This window comes from Cervus canadensis, chromosome 32 (assembly GCF_019320065.1).
Source record: "Cervus canadensis isolate Bull #8, Minnesota chromosome 32, ASM1932006v1, whole genome shotgun sequence".
In the NCBI taxonomy this organism is placed as follows: domain Eukaryota; kingdom Metazoa; phylum Chordata; class Mammalia; order Artiodactyla; family Cervidae; genus Cervus; species Cervus canadensis.
In genome coordinates this window covers 12,352,330-12,368,217 of record NC_057417.1, presented here as the reverse complement: position 1 = coordinate 12,368,217, position 15,888 = coordinate 12,352,330, and the positions used below count along the sequence as shown (strand labels likewise).

Here is a 15,888-nt window from a genome sequence, read left to right as displayed (position 1 = left end):
AGAGGTTGAAACTAAAGAACGTTAAAAATTTCATATCCCCAAATACGAGTATCTTGACTTGCTTATGTCATTTTACTTAAAAACAAGCAGTTCCTTTTTCTTTCCCCTCTTCGGATGCCAGTATAGTAGCATCTTATCACACTGCTTTATCCCTTCAGTGGTTACAAGTTGGAAAATTTTTTTTGTTAATTAGCAGCAAATATTTTGTTTCAGAAATGTGGTGAAGTACTTGAAGCAAACCTCCCGCATAGCTGTTGGACCACTGAGACTTTCTACTTTAACGGTTTCCCAGTCTCTGCCAGTCCTAAGTACTTTACAGCTATATTGCTCTTCTGCTTTGGAGAACACAGTTTCCAACAGACTTTCCACAGAGGTGCGTATGTGTACATTTTTAACCAGGATATTCTTCTTACCATTAATAGGCATTATTGTGGACAGAAGCTGTTTTTCAAGTTTTTTTAAAAAGTTTAAAAATAACATTTGTAGCATTTTTGGACAAGTTATTAATATTAAATCCAGAAATCCAAAATGCCATTTTCAGGCAGATTTTCATTGGAGAAATATGTGAGGAAGATGGAACCTAAGAATGGCTAGTTAGTCGCTTAATTTTTCTACCTTCCTTTCCTCCTTCCCACCTTTCTTTTTTTGCAAGAGGAGTTGATTATGAAAATATATACCAGATTGTATACATTTCAGATTTGACTGAAAAGAAGACACAGTGCCTCCTCCTTCAAACAGGAGAAAGTTTAACCAAAAGTGAACCCTTCCCAAGGGAAATAATCCTTGAGAATCTTTTTATGAAGTGGTAGTTCTGTGTTTTTCTTTAACTTAGCTTTTGCTTTATAGAAAATAACCTTTTTTTAAATTAAAATATGACCACTTTGTTATAAATGCATTGATAAATTGGACTTAATATTCTGAAAAAAATATTTTTGCTTTTCGAAAAACAAAGGTTTTTGTCTTTTCCCCTTGTGATTAGAAGATACAGTGAAGGTAGAGGAAAGTTTGATAGATAAATCTAGAATAGATCTGAAGTGGCTGACCTGTGGGGTCATATATAAGGATTCTCTTTACATTCAGTGGTTTTGACTTTTCTCTGGCAGGACTGTCTTATCCCACTCTTCAGTGAAGCCTTGCGCTCATGCAAACAGCATGATGTCAGGCCATGGATGCAGGCATTAAGGTACACGATGTATCAGAGTCAGTTGTTGGAGAAAATTAAAGGTAACGAGGTGGTTTTTTATTTTCAATAGCTTTTTTGAGATATAGTTACACATGTTGAATGTATAGTTCATCAGTTTTGACATTTCTTCACATGTGTAGCCACCAATACAATCAAGATACAGAACATTTATGTCACCCCTAAAGGTTTCCTTATGCTTCTTCCCAGGTATTTCTCCTGTCTGTCCTGTCTTGGGCAACTGCTTATTTGTTTCCCATCACTGTAGATTAGACTTGTCTTTACTAAATTTTTTAATAAATTGTACAGTATGTTCTGTGTCTGGCTTCTCTTGCTCAGCATTTTATTTTTTAAGGTTCCCTATGTTGCATGTGTCAGTATTGCCATCCTTCCTACAGTTGAGTATATCCATTGTATGAATTCACCATAGTTTATCTGTTGATCCTTTGACAGATATTTGAGTTGTTTTCAAATTCAGGCTATTATGTATAAAGTTGCTATGATACTCATGTACAGGTCTTTGGTTGGGTATACATTTGCCTTTCTCTGAAATAAATACCTAGGATTGGAGTTATTGGGTCATATGGTTTAACTTTTGAAATAGTTCAGCAGTTTCTTATAAAGTGGTTGTATATTTTACATTCCTTCTGACATCTGCGTGCTTGCCATAGTGGGTCTTCAGTTTTAGTCACTGGAGTGAATGTGCAATAGTATCTCATTGTGGTTTTATTTACATTTTCCAGATGATTAATGATACTGAGCATCTTTTCATTTGTATAGTGGCCATTGTATATCTTATAAGTATTCAACTCTTGCCTATTTTTAATGAAGACTTATATGTTCTGGATATTCAAATTCTTTGTTGGCTATACTATACTGTGAATGCTTTAAATAATTCAAGTGAATACAGAATTAGCATTTGTATAAATATTTATGTCTCATTTTTAAGAAGGAGACATCATGTTGAATGGATATTAGAAATTTCCTTTTGCTGTAAAACAGAAAAGTTGCCAGAATTCTATAAAATTTGTCAAAAATGTGGTTGTCAGAGTTACTGAGTAAATTTGCTATTCAATTTTAAGTCAGCTAATGCTGGGATGTGGACTTGTACTGCAGGGTGATTACTGGGAGCTTTGATTCACCAGGACCCTCAGTGCCAGGTAGACCTAGTTTTGGATCATTTGCCCAACACTTGCAAATCGAGGAACCTCATGGCAAGTCATAAACTTCTGAATCACTTAGCTTTTCAGTTATGGGGATTGCCCCGCTTAGATTCTTGAAAGGATTGACAAGGTATATAAAAGCCTTAGCACAGAGCGTGGCATATAGTTGGACTACAAATATCATCTCCTTTCTCATCCTTCCTATACTGAATAAGTTTTAAAATTGAGAAGGAAATGTCAGTAACCTAACAGTTACTTTTGGAGTCAGAACTTCACTCTTCCTCACATTTCTTTTTTATTCAGCAAACCCTATCAAAATAATGTGCTTTGTGCCAGGTACTGTGCTGTAAGTTGGGATGAAATGGTGAACAAGACAAGCCTGTTTTCTGCATTCTTAGGACCAAAGGGATTCTGAAGTCTAGCAGGGAAAATTGTCATCAAGCTAGGAACAGCAACATGGTGTGCTGACTGGAGGTGCATGTACATGGTGCTTAAAATAATGCAGCAGGGCCACTAATTTAATCCTAGGAATCAGAAAAGGACTTGGGGAGGAAGTAACATTTAAGCTGAGAAAGAAGGCAGACTGATTTAGTTAGAGAAAACACTGTGTGTGAAGGCCACCAGCAGTAATAAAAGATTCTTAGAGGACTCAATTCTCATCTCAGGGAGAATGGGAAGAGATGGAGCTGGATGAGATTGAGATTAGAGTGGAATGCAAGCATCAGTGCCTTACAAGCCAAATTTAGGAGTTAGGGAAGGGATGAAAGGAAAATTAAGTATTCAGACTTACCTTTGTATAAGATCAGTTCAGTTGCAGGTTGAAGAATGAATTAGAGGCTAAGGCAGAGCAGCAGAAGCCCCTGTGAAAGGTAACCAAAGTAGTGACGGCAGGGACAGAAAAAAGCTGATGTGATGTGAAGGTTGACAGTAAAGTCTAAGATGACTACCAGACTCCTTCTCAGGTAGCCAGGTTAATCATGTGCCTTTACTCGAGAAGGAAAACAGAGAAGGAAGTAAGAGATTTGTTGGAGGGTGGTGGGAAATGGATTCCTTGTGACAGGTTAAAGTGCCTTTGAAATACCTGAGTATAGGTGACTAGACTGGTAGGCAGGTGGGACTCAGATGTCAGGTCTGAGCTAGAGATAAGATTCAAGAGTCATCAGCATTTGTATGGTAATTGAAGCCACCGGAGCAGATGATATTGTCCAGGGAGAGCATGCAGAGTGAGAAGAGTAGAGGGCCTAGGATCGACCCCAGCAGCCCCAATTATAATGGATGGGTAGTGGACGAGAAGGAGACTGAGAAGCTGATTCCTCAGAGAGGTAGGAGTAAACCAGGAGAAAACAGCATGGTAGAAGGGCAGAGGACACTTACTCAAGAAGGGGGGACGGTCTAGCCTTACCCTCCTCCCCCACCCACCCGTTGGCCTAGGCTCTTCACTAGGAGCAGAAACTAAAAAGCTAATTTCTTAGACTGGACGATTTTTACTTTCATATACTTCATTGTATACATTCATGTTAACAAACATTTATTGTTCATTGTATGCCAAACACTATGCTAACTCCTAGGGATTCAAAGATGATGAAAAATGAGTTATCTTTATCTAGGGAGGCAGTGGGAAAGTGAATAATCGGGGAAGGAATTTTTGGCGATGTTTTTGTGCTCTCTGGGATTAGACCAATCTGGGACTAATAAAACATTTTCTTCTCTCCAGAACAAACAGTTCCAGTTAGAAGCCATCTCATGGAATTAGGTCTAACAGCAGCAAAATTTGCTAGAAAACGGGGGAATGTGTCGCTTGCAACAAGATTGCTGGCACAGTGTAGTGAGGTTCAGCTGGGAAAGACCACCACTGCACAGGATTTAGTCCAGCACTTTAAAAAACTATCAACTCAAGGTCAAGTGGATGAAAAATGGGGGCCTGAACTTGACATTGAAAAAACGAAACTGCTGTATACAGCAGGTTAGTAAAATAATACGTGACTGTATACTAAAAATCGTGTATGAATGTTACTGTGTATGGTGTAAAGTAGTAATAGAAAAGTTGATTTTTTTTCAACTTCTGCAGAACATTTGCATCCTGAATAAGTTTTGTGTAATTGAGTTATCTATATAGTTTGGTGCTTTTGATTTTGTTATTGTTTATTATAGTAAGAAATGTTTCCAGAAATCATTGATTGTCACTGAATCTACAATATTACTTTACCCTGAAAGGATATCATTTGTTTACAGCTAAGAGCTGGTGTTTTGATCTTTTTATAGGCCAGTCAACACATGCAATGGAGATGCTGAGTTCCTGCGCCATCTCTTTCTGCAAGTCTGCCAAGGCTGAGCATGCTGTTGCCAAGTCAATTCTGACATTGGCTAAATGGGTCCAGGCAGAGTGGAAGGAGATCTCAGGGCAGCTGAAGCAGGTTTACAGAGCTCAGCAGCAGCAGAACTCCACGGGCCTTTCCACTTTGTCTAAAAACATACTCACTCTAATTGAACTACCATCTGTGAATGCGATGGAGGAAGAGTATCCTCGGATAGAGAGTGAATCTACAGGTTGAATTTGTTTTAATAGCTTTAAAATGTTAATTTTAGAAGTTATTTCCCCTGTTTTAAAGTTTACAATGTTGCATGTGTGGTCAGTTGTGTCTGACTCTTTGTGAACCCATGGACTGTAACCCACCTGGCTTATCTGTCCTTGGGATTTCTCATGCTCGAATACTGGAGTGGGTTGCCATTTCTTACTCCAGGGGATCTTCCCAAACCAGGGATTGAACCTGAGTCTCTTGTATCTCCTGCATTGGCAGATGGATTATAGGCTGACTATATAGTTTGCCACAAAAACTGTCTCTATGGAAATTTAGTATAGTATATTGCCCAGAAGTGACTCAAGCACATTTCTTTAGCATCTGACACCACATGGAAGTCACTGAACTCAAGCCTCCCAGACCATACTTCCCAACTCCCCAGTTCATGGTGCTTTTATGGACTTACATGTTTTTGCTGGCAGAAAGGTCCTACCTGTGATATTTAAAATTCTTCTTCATACTGGGAAGAACTTAACACAGATATAGAATAGTGGCCTCTGATCCTGTTGACTGGTGAAGCACAAAAACTACAGAAAGATTCAAGTTTCACCTCCTGACACTAGTGTTACTTACAGAAAGGTACTCGACAAATAGAATAATTAATTCATTCAGTGTTTGAGTGCCTGTTATGGTAGGCACCATTGTCCAGGTTTTACAGACTGAGATAACTAAACGTTTTGCTAAAACATTAGAATTTTGTTCATGTTGTTCATTTTGTTGTGAATCCTAGAACTATAGTTACTTAGATTAGTCTTACTGAATAATTCTAATCTATGTACTATAGGTGTCTTTATTCATAAGGCATATGGCTTGTTATTATAAATCTTCATATTGGCAAGTGGCACTATAGCAGGAGATTTCTTCATTTCTAAATTGGGGAAAAGATATTACTTCATGAATCTCTCATTGAATGAAATTGTCTACTTATCACATATTATTTTTGCCAGAATTTTTAAGCTGAATCAAATTGTGAGGAAATGGCCAATCATATCCAAAATACAAGACACTCTACAACACATCTGACACCTGAACTGTTTGTTAAGTTCAGTGTCATGAAAAACATTGATGTGTTTTACAGGAAGCTTACTTGAGAAACTGAGTGATTCATTTCAACATATTAGCCTTTCAGAAAAGTGTAATACAAATGTGTGCTTTATCAAATTATGTACCATTATAATGTTATAGGACTTATTGGCTGATAACAAATTCCTAAAATGTAAATGAGAATGCTGTTAGAAATTTATGAATGTGACATTATTTTTTTTTTCCCATCATGGCAGTACATATTGGAGTTGGGGAACCTGACTTCATCTTGGGACAGCTGTATCACCTGTCTTCAGTACAGGCACCTGAAGTAGCCAAATCTTGGGCCGCATTGGCTAGTTGGGCTTACAGGTGGGGCAGAAAGGTGGTTGACAATGCCAGGTGTGTATGTTAAAACATGTAATTTATTTAATGCATTGTAAAATAGAGATTTAAAATGTCTGCTGACATGGCAAAGCTTTGGTAGCTGAAATAGTGATGATTTGTTTTATTTTTATAGTCAGGGAGAAGGTGTTCGTCTGTTGCCTAGAGAGAAATCTGAAGTTCAGAATCTGCTCCCAGACACCATAACCGAAGAAGAAAAAGAGAGAATATATGGTATTCTTGGTCAAGCTGTGTGTCGCCCAGCGGGGATTCAGGCAAGAAAAACATGATACAGTATTTTGGGGGAAATAGTGTTCTAAATAGCATATACCTGATTAAATATTTCAGATGAAATTTTGATAAGATGAAAGGGAGTTAAAATATTTTTCTAAGAAGAATGTGATTTTCTTGAAAAAATCAAGTCATTTCCTTAGGGTTCTGTTAAAAAAGGTGAAGTTCTTTTTATGTAAAATAGATTTTCTGTTTTCATTGCTGTTCTGATCAGATAGTAGGTTCTTATCACTAGCTTAGAAGCTTTTTAAAATACGCCCATGTCTAAAGCACTACCCCACATACTCTGAATGGAATGTTTGTGTATGTGTTGGGCATCGGAGGGTTTATGTAAGTTTACTAGGTGATACTTAAATATACAGCCATCGCTGAAAACCAGCCGACTAGATAGTCTGTATGATTTATTCCCCTCTCTCTCAAAATTCTGTCAGTCCTAGAGTGTTGTCAGTCTGATTTAGTTGTAGACATTAGCTGTGTGGATTTTACTTGCTGAGCTGAAACTGTTGACGCAGTTCTTGTTCTCGACTTTGGCATGTATCAGTGTCTGCCAAAGCTGGTGTCAGGGACGTGTGCGGTGCTGTAGGGCGGGGAAGGTGATTCTTTGCAGGCAGAATATTATATTGTAACGGAAGCATTTAAATTCCCCAAATCAAAATCTTTAATTTTCGCTAAAGATTTCTTCTTTAGCCACATTAGCTACATTAGTAAATATATCTTAAAGAGAAGCATAGTAACATTGATTTAGCATGTATAGCACTAAATGTGGAGTATTTTGATCTTTCATAAATGAGAAAATGCTTGCATATATTAGGAAAGGCACGTACTTTTCTCCTTTCTAAAATTTGTGTCCCCAAATAGCATTTTTTGCCCTGTTTTTCTTTAGGATGAAGATATAACGCTTCAGATCACAGAAAGTGAAGATAATGAGGAAGATGACATGGTCGATGTTATCTGGCGTCAGTTAATATCAAGTTGCCCATGGCTTTCAGAACTTGATGAAAGTGCAACAGAAGGAGTTATTAAAGTGTGGAGGAAAGTTGTGGATAGAATCTTCAGCCTGTATAAACTGTCTTGCAGTGCATATTTTACTTTCCTTAAACTCAATGCTGGGCAGGTAGGTAGCACAATATTCTGTTATGAAAGTTTATTTGAAATTACTTTTCTAGTAGATGAAAACAGTATTCGGAATTGTTTTATTTTTTCCTCTTGCCTCTCATCCTTAGATTCCTTTAGATGAAGATGACCCTCGGCTCCATTTAAGTCACAGAGTGGAGCAGAGCACAGATGACATGATTGTGATGGCCACGTTGCGGTTGCTCAGATTGCTTGTGAAGCATGCTGGGGAGCTTCGGCAGTATCTGGAACATGGCTTGGAAACAACACCTACTGCGCCATGGAGAGGTGATGGTCTAAATAAAATGTTTCAGGGAAGAGTACTTCTGGGTAGAATGTAATAAGACAGTTGAAACATAATAGTCCCTTGGATTTCCCTGGCAGTCCATTGGTTGAGACTGCACTTTCACTGCAGGGGGTGTGGGTCCGATTCCTGGTTGGGGAACTAAGATCCCACATGCTTCATGGTGTGGCCAAAAAAAAATTCCTATATGTTTACTGTTTGAATGTGTTATGAAATAGCTAAATTAGTTCAGAGGACACTGTGGACTGCTTGTTAACAGCTTCTCTCCCATCTTTCAGAGGAATGGAAGGCTGAGAGGCAAAAAGCTTTTAATATACAAAAGGAATTTTGGAGAGAGTGATAAGAATGTTTCAAAAAATTTCATACCCCTTTGAAAAAATTGTCTATGTCTGCGTTCTTTTACAGGCATTCACAGAAAATATATTTCTGTATACTGTTTTGAATCAGGATTTTGATTACAGCTCTGTACCCTTACTAAACCTGCAAATCAAGAGCTATTGTGTATATAGTTCTTTGTTATCCCAGGGAGAAATTTGAGGCTCGTAGAACTAATGACTGACATATATCAAGTTTTATCCTTTTGCCTCTACCATGTTGACTGTTTTTTTTAAATAATTTTAAAGTATTTTTCTTCTTATCCTGAAGGAATTATTCCACAGCTTTTCTCACGCTTAAACCACCCTGAAGTGTATGTGCGTCAGAGTATCTGTAACCTCCTCTGCCGTGTGGCTCAGGATTCCCCGCATCTCATACTGTATCCTGCAATAGTGGGCACCATATCGCTTAGTAGTGAGTCACAGGCTTCAGGTAAGGAAGGTTAAAATACTGCTACTTTAAATTAGTTTGCAAACACTGTTTATTAGGTAAAATTTTTTGAGCTTTGTGTTCCATAGTTGATAAGAGTTTGTGATTTTTTTTCCAATAATAATAGTACCAATAGTAATACCATTTACTGAGTGAGTAGCTACCATGTCTGGCAGTAGGATGTGTGCTTTACACTATGTCTTCAGTCTCAAAGTAACTCACCAAGGCTTGGAGAAACCGAGTCACTCTCAGTTCACTGAGCTGGATTAACTGGCAGATAAGAATTGAAACCAAGTTCTGAACTCTGGTTAGTCAAACTCTTTATTTGTTGAGACTCATCTATTATCATTTCCCCCATTTATCTTTTATTAGCTTATAATATTAATAAGTATAGAAGCTCAACTTGTAAAAAGGCATAATATCCATGATCCTTGGTCAACTTAGTGCACACGTGCAAGATGAGTTAAATGAGTGCCCTGGAATCAAATACATTATAGATGTTTTCCCTAACTCAACATATGCACATGAGAGAAACAGTCAATGTATACCTTATTCTCCCATTTCATTATAGGAAATAAATTTTCCTCTGCAATTCCAACTTTACTTGGCAATATTCAAGGAGAAGAACTGCTGGTTTCTGAATGTGAGGGAGGAAGTCCTCCTGCTTCTCAAGATAGCAATAAGGATGAACCTAAAAGTGGACTGAATGAAGACCAAGCCATGATGCAGGACTGCTACAGCAAAATTGTAGATAAACTGTCCTCGGCAAACCCAACTATGGTGTTACAGGTACAGAGCAACTCATATGTTTTAAAATAAATTTTTTTTGTAACCACTCCCCTCTCCTCCCTAAAAACAAAACCCCTAAAGCTGTTAGGGAAATTATAGTTAAGGAGCAAAGCTTTTAAAATAATCAAAATTGGTTTTATAAATCTGTACTGATAGAATCACTGATTGAGGTTCTGTAATTGGATAATGAACACAAGATGCACCCATTTCCCTTGAAATTTGCAGTGTTAGCAGAACTGCGCTGTGTGTAGACTCACAGATGAGCATGTTTGGATGTGCTGTGTGTGCAGGTTCAGATGCTTGTGGCTGAGCTGCGCAGGGTCACTGTTCTCTGGGATGAGCTCTGGTTGGGAGTTCTGTTACAGCAGCACATGTATGTCCTGAGACGAATTCAACAGCTGGAAGATGAGGTGAAGAGAGTCCAGAACAACAACACCTTACGCAAGTATGTTTTTATCAACTTATACATCAGAAACATAGCTGCCCCTTTTTATTAATGTAAAATACATATAAAGTTTGCCGTTTTTAACCAGCTTAAGTGTACAATTCAGTTGTAGCAAGTACATTTACAATGTTGTGTCCAGTTCCAGAACTTATCCATCCTTCCAAATAGCCACTCTGTACCGATTTAATAGTACTTCTGCATCCTCCCCTAACCTCAGCTCCTGCTCACCACTTGTCTACTTTCTGTCTATGAATTTGACTATTCTGAGTACCTTGTGTGACTGGAAACATAACAGTATTTGTCGTTTTGTGTCGTTTGTTTCACTTACCATGTTTTGAAGATTCATTCCATATTGCAGCATGTATCAGAATTTCCTTCCTTTTTATTGCTGAATCACATTCCTTCGTATGAATGTGTGTGTGTGCATGCACCAAGTCGTTTCAGTCCTGATCAACTCTTTGTGACCCTGTGGACTGTAGCCCATCAGGCTCTTCTGTCCATGGGATTCTTTAGGCAAAAATACTGGAATGGTTTGCCATGCCCTCCTCCAGGGGATCTTCATGACCCAAGGATCAAACCTGCATCTCTTATGTCTCCTGCATTGGCAGGGGGCTTCTTTATCACATTTTATTCATGCACTCTTCTGTCAGTGGACACTTGAGTTGCTCCTATCTTTTAGCTCTTGTAACCAGTGCTTCTATCAGCATTGGTTTACAAGTGTCTGAGTCCCTGCTTTTAATTATTTTGTGTATGAGCCAGTGAATTTGCTGTGTCTTATGGTAATTCTATGTTTAACTTGTAGAGGAACTGGTAAACTGTGCACCAGGGTTCCAGTTTCTACATATCCTCACCAACATTTATTGTTTTCTGTCTTACTGATAGTGATATCCTAATGGGTGTGAAATGGTATCTTTTCATGTGCTTATTGACCATTTGTATATCTCCTTTGTCTGTTTGAATCTTTTGCCCATTTTTGAATTGGGTTTTATTGTTGGAATTTTAGGAGCTCTCTAAATATTCTGGATTTTAATCCCTTTATGAGATACATTGATTTGCAGATATTTTTTCCTATTTTGTGTATTTTTCACTCTTGCATGAAGATGTCTTTTGATGCACAAAATTTTTTAGTTTTGATGTAACCCAGTTTATCTGTTTTTTTCTTTTGTGTTCCTCTAAGAGTTTTAAATGAAGTCTTAGCTTTTATGTTAAGGTCTTTGATCCATTTTGATTTTTTTTTTTGGGCATATTAGTATCAGGTAACACTCCAGCTTCATTCTTTTGTAAACAGGTATCCAGCTTTCCTAGCACCATTTGTTAAAAGGAGAAGCTGCATCTTTTATATGCTCGATTTTTTACAGTGCTCTTGTGGTCAGTTACTTTGTAAATATTTTAGTAATTCATTTTGATTATTATTATTATTATTTTTTATTCTTCTTTTATGCTGTTTACTTACACTTGACAATTTAAATTGTTCCTTGTTTGTATTGAACTCTATGTCTTTCTGGTCAGAGAAGAGAAAATTGCAATCATGAGGGAAAAGCACACAGCTTTGATGAAGCCCATCGTGTTTGCTTTGGAGCATGTGAGGAGCATCACGGCGGCCCCTGCAGAAACACCTCATGAAAAGTGGTTTCAGGATAACTATGGTGATGCAATTGAAAATGCTCTAGAAAAACTGAAAACACCGTCAAACCCTGCAAAGCCTGGAAGCAGCTGGATTCCGTTTAAAGAGGTATAGAAAAATCTAAGAATGCTACTGAAATGGGAAATTCCATGAGAAAATAAACTTAAGTAAGGGGTCTCTTTTTACTTAAAACACAGAGAAGACTTTCTAAGCCCATGGAATGCAGCCAGTGTTCAGTTGCTAAGTATAGAGAAAGATGTTTTCTTCATTTTTTTGAATTTGAGGTTGAGTTGTCCTAGGGTGGCAAGGTGCATCTACTGAGGGTTCCCACCAGGGGAGAATATACTGTAAGGTGTTAAACAGGGAAGGAGCTTGACTGCTTGCTATATTCTTCTCATAAAAGATTAGCAAATTTGGTCTTGTACCTATGTAGCTTTTCTTAGTGGAGGGGTATTCAGTATTTCTAACAGACAAAATATTTCCATGTAATAGCATCAATTTTTAAAAGTAATTTTTTCGACAGCAGTTCTGCATAGGCTGTTTGAAGGATGATTCAGTTCAGTTCAGTCGCTTAGTCATGTCTGACTCTTTGTGACCCCCATGAATCGCAGCACGCCAGGCCTCCCTGTCCATCACCAACTCCTGGAGTCCACCCAAACCCATGTCCTTTGTGTTGGTGATGCCATCCAACCATATCATCCTATGTCGTCCTCTTCTCCTCCTGCCCTTAATCTTTCCCAGCATCAGGGTCTTTTCAAATGAGTCAGCTTTCCACATCAGGTGGCCAAAGTATTGGAGTTTCAGCTTCAACATCAGTCCCTCCAATGAACACCCAGGACTGATCTCTTTTAGGATGGACTGGTTGGATCTCCTTGCAGTCCAGAAGGATGATTAGTATGTTTAAATATTTGAGAATCCTTATTTGATCCACTTAATTCTATATTTGGTTTGCATCTGTTTTAGCAATAGCACCAGTAGTTGGGGGATCCTATTTATTACCTTTTATCTTTTTCTTATCCCTTCTTTCGTTGTCCCTTTCCTATATTGATCTTAACTGATTTCCATATGTTAGTAATGAAAAAACTGTTAAAAGCTACAGTGTAGAGCCAAAACTACACCTGACTTTAAGTAGAAAATATGAAGCAGAGGAAATGCTAAATACAGAGGAAATGCCTTAGGAGCTCAAGACAAGAGCACTAACATGAAGGATGAAGTTTATTTGTGTGGCCTAGCCAAAATTTGTTTTCCTCATGTTCCAGCAGTAATTTCTTGCTTTGCATTCTTCTCAGTGAATCAACCAAGAAACTCAGAGGAGATAGGAGGAATACTTTTTTTTATTTGGCCACACTGCTTGACTTGTGGGATCTCAGTTCCCCAAGCAGGGGTCCTGCCTGTGCCCCCTGCAGTGGAGTCTTAACCATTGGACCACCCAGGAAGTCCCAGTTTTTAAAAACTGATGTACAGTTGATTTACAATGTTGTATTAACTTCAACTGTACAGCAAAGTGACTTTTTTATATATATTTATTTTTCATATTCTTTTCCATTGTGGTTTATCACAGGATATTGAGTGTGATTCCCTGTGCTATACAGTAGTTCCTTGTTTATCCATCCTATATATGCTAGTTTGCATCTGCTAATCCTGATCCTTCCCTCTCCTGTACTCCTCCCATAGGGGATATTTTTTTAAAAACCCGGTGTGTGTGTGTGTGTGTGGGTGTGTGTTTGTGTAATAAGTCATAGAGAAAAATTTTAGAAGTACTGTGTCCCTCCATAATTATATCTTCCTCTCCATAACCACTGCTCTGAATTTTGAATTAATCCTTATTTACTTAAAGAAAATAGTTTTTATTGATACATTTCTAAATAGTATAGTTTAGCCTCCCCCTGTTTTTGAATTTCATATAAATGAGATTGTATTTTATGTGTATGTTATGTGTTTTACCACTTCCATAAATGATTCATCAGCATTAGGTTTTTGCTTTTGGTTTTTAAAATAATTTATCCATATTTTGTATACAGTTGAACATGAATAGATTATTGAACAGTACCACAGTTTATCTTTTGTCCCGTCAGTGAATACTTGAGGTGTTTCCAGTTACCTTTTTCCTTTTATGAACAAATGTTGCTAAAGATTGATTAAAATTTTTCACGTGAAAGCAGAGCCCAGAGTTCATTAATTCAGGTGTAGATTATTGAATTAGCTAAGAAGGGATACAGCTATACATGATCCTCTCTCTGTGAGTTATTAGAAAGATTGTGCGTCTTCTGCATACTTCAAATAGTCCGAGCTCTAAATTATTACTAAATTTTCAGATGGCTTTCTTAAAGGTGCTTGCCACCTTTACGTTACCTGCCAGTAACTAGCTCTATCTTTTGTTCTGTTGTTAGGAGTGAAGTGATCTGTTTGGGTGTTGATTGGACATAGCTTAACACTGGGGAATTAGTTTGCTACAAGCCTTGAATTTTGTGATCACAGCAGTGATTGTTTTTCCATCTGCTATGATTTCATTGCTTATTTGGGAGAGGTCTGAACAAAGCAGAAATCACCAAGAGCATATCAGCACATCAGTGTTTCCCCTCCCAGAAAAGCCCAAATATGTAACAGCAAATTAAATGAACTAGACAAGAGGTGTTTGTATTTTAAATTTATCTTTAAGCCAGATTAAATGTCGAGGAAAGTAAGTGCAGTGATGATGATGTACACTTTCCCTGTCTTACACACAGATAATGCTGAGTCTGCAACAGAGAGCGCAGAAACGCGCAAGCTACATCTTGCGTCTTGAAGAGATCAGCCCGTGGCTGGCTGCCATGACCAGCACTGAGATTGCTCTTCCTGGAGAGGTCTCAGCCAGAGACACCGTCACGATCCACAGTGTTGGTGGGACCATCACAATCTTACCTACTAAAACCAAGCCAAAGAAGCTCCTCTTTCTAGGATCAGATGGGAAGAGCTATCCTTATCTTTTCAAAGGTGGGGTTTAAAAGAACATTAATCTGATTATTAATGTTTTAATGCTCTCTGTGTGTGTGTGTTGTTTAGGTGAATTTCTATATGTCATGAATAGCCTGGAGTATCATGTATTTTGATGGAACTTGTTGGAAACTGTGTAGTGTGATTTTCTTTTGTTTCCTTTGTTCTTGGTTATGAATGTATACAAGCTGGGCAACTGAGATACAACTAATAATGCTGTATCTAATATCTTGTGGCTGAATAGAATGTTCTTTAATGCTGTCATTATGCCCTTTTGACTGTCAGTTCTTCACTGCTATTGCTAATTGAGAGGGACATGAAAAAGTGGTATGTTTCCAGTCTCATTCCATTGCACTTCACCCTATTTGGTTATCTGTCCCAACCACTTTAATTTTGTTTCCACAGGACTGGAGGATTTACATCTGGATGAGAGAATAATGCAGTTTCTGTCTATTGTAAATACCATGTTTGCCACAATCAATCGCCAGGAAACACCTCGTTTCCATGCTCGCCACTATTCTGTAACACCACTGGGAACTCGGTCAGGCCTAATCCAGTGGGTAGATGGAGCCACGCCCTTATTTGGTCTTTACAAACGGTGGCAACAACGGGAAGCTGCCTTGCAAGCACAAAAGGTTGATTCAAATTAAAATATGTACTTTTATTTGAATGCTGATAAACAAGTATATGTATTAGTTTGTTCTCCGTTACATGTGAAATATGTCTAGGTTTACTGCCTTTGAGCATTTTTTCAGGTTTGAGAGTTAAAGAAGGAATAAACACACCTTTAAATTTGGAGTTAATCACTATGGCGTTCTGTTTTGTACCTGTGAAATTTATACTTTGATTTAGAACAGTTTTTTAGAATTCATTTTAGCTGAGTATCTGAGTGCTTAGTATATGAAAGAAATAGTACTAAGTACTTCATATAAAAAAGGTAAATTTTTAAACAGTCACAACTTCAAGTTCCAACATCTAGACAAAGAAAATGATTCTAAGTTGGATAGATTTGGGAAAGAGCAAGAGTTTGAACATAGGAGACTGTAGAACAATTACTGAAGGGTGGATTAGAGATGGAATTAGGAAAGGGCCATCTGCATTTTTGTCTAAGGTGTTTCTAAATCATAATTTTATATTATTATTAAGTTATATTGGTGAACAATGAAATAAGTGCATAAATGAATGATAAATTTTAAACAGAATTCTATGTTACAAA

At 37.7% G+C, this 15,888-nt stretch overlaps 1 protein-coding gene across 3 annotated transcripts in view; it reads left to right on the top strand.

Annotated features, from left to right (window-relative positions):
• The window catches only part of SMG1 (SMG1 nonsense mediated mRNA decay associated PI3K related kinase), a 97,509-nt gene that overhangs the window by 57,495 nt on the left and 24,126 nt on the right, over positions 1–15,888 (top strand). For all 3 annotated transcript variants that reach the window (XM_043455937.1, XM_043455938.1, XM_043455940.1), the window contains 14 exons: positions 214–373; positions 1,104–1,224; positions 4,058–4,306; positions 4,606–4,890; positions 6,203–6,347; positions 6,466–6,604; positions 7,504–7,734; positions 7,844–8,021; positions 8,683–8,844; positions 9,413–9,630; positions 9,921–10,075; positions 11,585–11,807; positions 14,426–14,672; positions 15,078–15,307. In XM_043455937.1, coding sequence (XP_043311872.1) covers positions 214–373; positions 1,104–1,224; positions 4,058–4,306; positions 4,606–4,890; positions 6,203–6,347; positions 6,466–6,604; positions 7,504–7,734; positions 7,844–8,021; positions 8,683–8,844; positions 9,413–9,630; positions 9,921–10,075; positions 11,585–11,807; positions 14,426–14,672; positions 15,078–15,307 — 2,743 coding nt within the window. The remainder of the gene's footprint in view (positions 1–213; positions 374–1,103; positions 1,225–4,057; positions 4,307–4,605; positions 4,891–6,202; positions 6,348–6,465; positions 6,605–7,503; positions 7,735–7,843; positions 8,022–8,682; positions 8,845–9,412; positions 9,631–9,920; positions 10,076–11,584; positions 11,808–14,425; positions 14,673–15,077; positions 15,308–15,888) is intronic.